Below are 6,000 nucleotides of genomic sequence, written 5' to 3'. Positions count from 1 at the left end.
TGAGGAACACATGCTAATCCATGGAAAACCATGGACCGTTCCAAGCTCATACAAATGCACAAGCCTGGATAGCCAGTGTAGGCTAATATATGCATGCTGGCCTAGATAGCTTTGATAAACAAAGCAAGAAATGGAAGAAAATAGCTAGGAAAAAGAGAGAAGGCCACTCCCAAACACAATTGTACAATTTTACTCTTAGCCCTTACTTCGTGAGAAAGGAAACTGGAATTCCAATCTCAGGCCCCGATATGCTGGGTTATTTATTGTTTTGTACTTATTTTAGAAGTAAGATGGTATACTGTGTAATAAGCCTATAGCCATTTGTCTCCATGCATCAAATATAATATGCAAGTCTCCTAAATTATTACTAAGTAACCTGTACCCAAATCATTACCCAAATATAGCCAAAATGTGTGTTGAATTATTGTTGTACATATAGCATGGTAAATTGAGATGAAGCTTTTTTTGTAGCAATCACTTCCAGAATGCAATACAACACTTGTATGTTGGGTTGGTGAAGTGGTAAGGCTCAGAAAATGAGGCGGCTTAGGCCTATTCCATTCAAACCATTTCACAAAATACTCACTGCCCTTAAAATATACTATGAGGGTTACTTTTTACAAAACCTGTTCAAAATATTGAGCCCAAAATATTGTACATGTGTTACTTGTTAGGCCTACATTTATTCTGTGCCAATTTAAGTTGAGCAAATCTTAGCATTCTGTGCCAATTTAAGTTGAGCAAATCTTAGCATTTTAATGGTTTAGTACCAAGTGTACTCAATGTTGAGAGTGTACTCAGTGTAGTCACTAACATAAGTTCAGTCAGTAGTCCTTCCTTTATCTTTTGTTCACAACAGTTCAAGTATGCGGTATTTGTCGTATCGCTATACCATCATCCAATTGAGCACGAAAGAGCTTGGAAGTAGTTCATATAATAGGCCTATCAGTATCACCGTTAAAAGTGGTCATATATTTCGAATTTAATTGCAATGCAAAGATAAGGATAAACGAAAAATCATTAAATAAAAATATATATTATACACAAAGGTGGAGCAGAAACTGTATCCAATCACTGATTATCTTGTCTCATGAGTTATCATGGCTCAAAAATCTAGTGGCCCACCGGGCCAGCATTGTTGGAAGTTTACTGGCCTGAGGCAAGATCAACTGGCGCAGGGCCACCGGGCCACTGCTTAAATCCGTCCCTGCATCAAAGTTGTTCTGAAGTCAACTGCTTGCTATTTGAAGCTAGGACATGTTAGTGACTTCAGATATTTACGACACAGATTTAGGATTTCTCTACCAGAAGTCAATGTGTGCTAATACAATGCAATAGGCATTTTGCCTAACAGTAGATATAGTTTGGAAGTTAATCAATCTCCTTTTATTATTATGCAATAATATGCATATTTTTCATTGTGGGAAAGAATTTTGGAACAAATTGACTTTCAGTAGAGAAACTCTAAATCCACGTATTACTTTCCCAATTTGCCATATAAGTAGTAATGTTACAGGATTAATTACCACAGCGACCAGTCAAAACTAGTTTTGAATGTATTGCCCTGCACTAGTCATTCCTCTGCGTGGCACCATAAATTAATAAAGAATAGGCATAAAGACCTGGATCATAATTCTATAGAAATTCAACAACTCTACCTATACCTTTGTACAGGAGCCAACCGTCGTTAATCCATGATGAATCCACACTTTTACTGTAGCGTATACGCGAACGCGAGTGAGACTATGCGTTACGCGAGAGCGCGTAAAATTCGTCATGCCTGGAACCTTTGTGCGTATGCAAACTTACAAGTTGAATTCAGTATTTTTCAGGTAGCGGCTACTAAACATTGCCGTTTTATAGTAGTTTTATTGCTGAGATCAACAGAGAAATCATCGTTTTTGTTAGGCTGAGTGGCAATGATTAACTGACATTCCTCATAAAATAATCGTGAATAATACGATATTTAGCTTCTTTTTGTTGTTGAGAGGGATTCAATCATGTTTCACCGTTATTCATCACCGATTAACAACTCGTGTCCGGCGCGTCTGCGTGGTTTACTTCGCTCGGGCAGCTTTACGCAGACGACGCGGACGCATCGTTGTTAATCGGTGATGAACAACGGTGAAACATGATTGAATCCCTAATTCCACATTATACTGAGGCCATGTATGTTTCTCTTGTACTTGTACTATTAGTGTCTTTGAAAAGAGCGGTATTGTATTCATCTATGACTGCACAGATACACAGGTGTGACAGGTGATGAGTGCAGACTGCTTATAGTGGAGGGCAATACATTAAAATATAGTTTTGATCGATCACTATGGTAATCAATCCTGTTACATCACTACTTCTACAGCATATAAGCAACTGAAGTAACATCACACTGTCATACTAAGAATTAGTCACAAGGACAAGTGTGATGCAAATCATGCAATTTGTTTGTCATGGAACAGTAAAATTAAAGAAGTTTTATATCCAAAGTGATTAGACCCAAAGAAAAGAGACTCCGCCAAGTTTGTGTGCTGCTCATGGATGGCAACATAGCATACCTCTGGATTATTTGGCTATGCGCCTTGTAAACTTTGATTTGAATTGCCTGCCAATATAGAATGCTCAAGCTTATAAAGATCATTGCGCGGCTGATAAATGCCGGATGTATGCTATTTTGCTCTCCATATGCGTGAAAAAAACCAATATGGCGGATTAATTTTTTTGCTATCCATGCATGACATACCAATATGGCGGATTAATTTTATGCACTTTGTGTAGAATCCCTTTGGTTATATACCTCCTATGGAAGACATATGACCTTAAATCTCCCACAAAAGAGTGTAGATTGCAGGTAAACCCATTTGTTTTTCACACTCCGTGTGGAAGATTAAGGTCATGTCTTTCATAGTATGGATTTCAACTGGTATAGCCTAGAGTCTGAAGTTTTCCGTTTTACAGAAAACAGAGAAAAATCACGGAATCGGAGGTACAACACAGAAAATGATGATGAGACAAAAATTGTTAAAAGATAAGAGAAATAATGTTAAAAACAATCATGAGTCGTGTATGTCAATTTTTATGATAAAAATACTGTTTAATAATACCGAAAAGGTATATTACCAAGGCATGAACCCCCAATATCATGATATCCCTCCAAGCATCGTAATAGTCGGCCTATTATTGTGAGAATATTCCAATCGGAGCATATTGATCGTGATATTGAAAAACACGGAAAATGGATTTTAGAAAACGGTAAACTTCAGACTCTAGTATAGCCCAATATTCATATCACAGGTACAACCAACAGTTCAGGTTATCATAACCACAGAAAAGTGAACCGGAATATTATGTGAAAAACCATTGCTTGCCTGACATATATTGCATTCTGTGACTGGGCTATTACTGTTGAAATCCATACACCCCCTATCGAAGACATTCCTAATCTTCCACATAGGAAGTGTAAATTTCAAATGGAGTTGCCCATTTAGGTAGCTCCATTGAAATTCACACTCCCTGTGTGGAAGATTAAGGTCATGTCTTCCATAGAGGGTATACAGATTGGAACAGGAATAGCCTAATGATAATATAAATGAAGGTTCTATCTATGACAAGACTTGGTATGTTCAGCATATTATGCAATAAACCAGATACCGTACTCAACAGACTTTGATATGTCTCCTCTTTGTTTTTTAGTTCATATGTTTCATTTGTCAATTCTCATTTCTCTCTCTTCTGGTGAGTCAAATCCAGAAAAACATGGTTGTTTTAAGATTGCAGAACATGTACATGTAAAAGAAGTGAGAAATTTACCCGTATTGATACAAAAATGGGGCAACATTTGTATCAAAACTATCCCGATTTCAGCATTTCTACTGTATAAACCCTCATAACCTGTTAAGTACCCATCCAGGATTCTCAGAGTACAAGTAGCCATAAAAGTAAAAACAGCTTTACTGCACAAAAGTTGATGTTGCAGCTCTCACCCTCTATAGTCATAATACAAACGGACAGGTATATAGTTATCTGCAGTGACCAAAATTATGTAAAACTGTATAATTCCACCTACAAGCATACATGCCTCTAAACTAGTATTTTTTTATGAAAGAGACAAAAGGCAGACAACATCCACAAAAACATTACAATTATACATGTACAGCAGGGGCGCCTGTATAAGAAATATATTAGTTACTCAAACTGTATGTTTTAGCGGAGGGTGTCTGCCTTTTGTCTCTTTCGTCGGAAAAAAAAACACACCAGTCATTGAGAGGCATATAAAAGTACTATCCCTGTGATAGTTCCATTATGCCAATTCTTTCAATGTTTCTCTGCCATTTATTTCTACGCTAATTAGGCAAGAAGAAAATGGTGACAACAAGAAGTTTTTACACATGCACCTTTCTCCTGTAATTACGTACAAATGAAGTCTGCAGTTATATTGCCACAGTATTTTATCGCAGTAGAAAATATTTTGCAGTTCACTTCTCAGCCAGAATAAGATCAACAGGACACACTGTATGAGCTGCTGCATCACGATTGCCCCACTGCTAGCTGTATGCCCCTTGGTCTCCAATTTTGAACATTCTAACTATATTAAGTGGCTGAAAGTACAAGGAAAAATAGAATGATATATTAATAGTCATAGAATTAATTGAGTGCAAGAAAGCCCTATCAGTAATAGCTGCTCTATAGACATTGACAATTGTTGTATTCTACATTAAACATCTAAATATGACACCTGGCAGCTATTGCACATGGCCTGCTTGCACTAACCTCATGTGAGAAATACATGGTGTTGCTGGGCAGGAATTGAAATCCATATACACCCCCTATGGAAGATATGACCTTAGTCATGACCTTATAATCTCCCACAGAAGGTGTGAATTTCAAATGGAGTCACCCATTCAGGTAATCCCATTTGAAATTCACACCCCTGCTTTGGAGATTAAGGTAGCCCAGTTTCAAATCCCATTTGATAAAAAAAAAACCCACCTTATCAAGACAAGTTTAGACCTGGTCACGCTATGGAGATTAGTCCTACGGAGAAGGAACTCTTTGGTATTTACTTACCTTGTTCTAAGCAAATATATATATATGTAGCTTAATATTAGATGACTGCAGTTTAACTTTTGGACTTTGCTACTCAAATATGAATAAATGTAGATCCTCAATACATCTAAGCAAGGATCATATTGGGGATGCAGGTTCAAATAAATTTTGATGCATTTTATTTAGCAGTAAGCAACCCTACCTGTCTTGAAGATTTGATGAGTTTTACATGGCGTTGCTCCGTAGCAACTACAAGACTTGGATCGCCATCTCCTTTATTGCATGATACCAATATGCGTGTATGAGGTACGTGTAGCCATGTACGGCCAAGAGCTGGCTTCTTTTCACCGCCACTTCCTTGGACAAGATTATTGGTTAGCTGAAATGAGAAGGAATGAAACAAAGTATAATAACTTTCAATGAAACAAACTTCTTGACTTTCAGCAGTGAATTTTGGGTTCTAGATAACTATCATTGCCACCACTGGCTTATGGTTATGAGGTTTAGGCTTCCGATGTTGGGGTCATTAGCCATTTCACTCAAACAGCCAATGGAGGTGAAGTTACGGGTTTACTTTATTTCAAGAGGTGTAGTAAAGTTGACATTCATAGATAAAACACAGTTAACTTACCAACACAGCAATAGAATATTCTGCCGCTAAACCTTTCAAAGCTCTGCCGAGATGCATCATCATGGCATGGCCTACGATGGAAAAGGAACAAAAGGATTAATAGTCTACAGACTACTATTAAAAACAGGGAAAATATGACACAACATCCAATGGGGGAGTAACACAAGACATATAAACAAAGTTAAAAACCTGACGTTTCGAAAGGACAAAACTTTTCTTTCTCAAGGGATAAAATAAGAGACCTGCTCTCAATATAGTGGAGACCAGCTCTGATAAAAAAAAAGAGAAGATAAAAAGCTGCATTGACTGGAGCATTGATTATAGCAGCA

General features: G+C 37.4%; 1 protein-coding gene across 1 annotated transcript in view; it reads right to left on the bottom strand.

The window, feature by feature from the left end:
• Window positions 1-252: 252 nt before the first annotated feature.
• The window catches only part of LOC140161387 (DNA repair protein RAD51 homolog 4-like), a 28,547-nt gene continuing 22,799 nt past the window's right edge, over window positions 253-6,000 (bottom strand). Inside the window, exons 7-9 of the mRNA XM_072184897.1 lie at window positions 5,672-5,742; window positions 5,243-5,419; window positions 253-4,592 (exon numbers count right to left, since the gene is read on the bottom strand). Coding sequence (XP_072040998.1) covers window positions 4,539-4,592; window positions 5,243-5,419; window positions 5,672-5,742 — 302 coding nt within the window. The 3' untranslated portion in view covers window positions 253-4,538. The remainder of the gene's footprint in view (window positions 4,593-5,242; window positions 5,420-5,671; window positions 5,743-6,000) is intronic.

This window comes from Amphiura filiformis, chromosome 9 (assembly GCF_039555335.1).
Source record: "Amphiura filiformis chromosome 9, Afil_fr2py, whole genome shotgun sequence".
Classification (NCBI taxonomy): domain Eukaryota; kingdom Metazoa; phylum Echinodermata; class Ophiuroidea; order Amphilepidida; family Amphiuridae; genus Amphiura; species Amphiura filiformis.
Note: the sequence above shows the minus strand (reverse complement) of the source record. Positions and strands in the feature narration are given on the sequence as shown.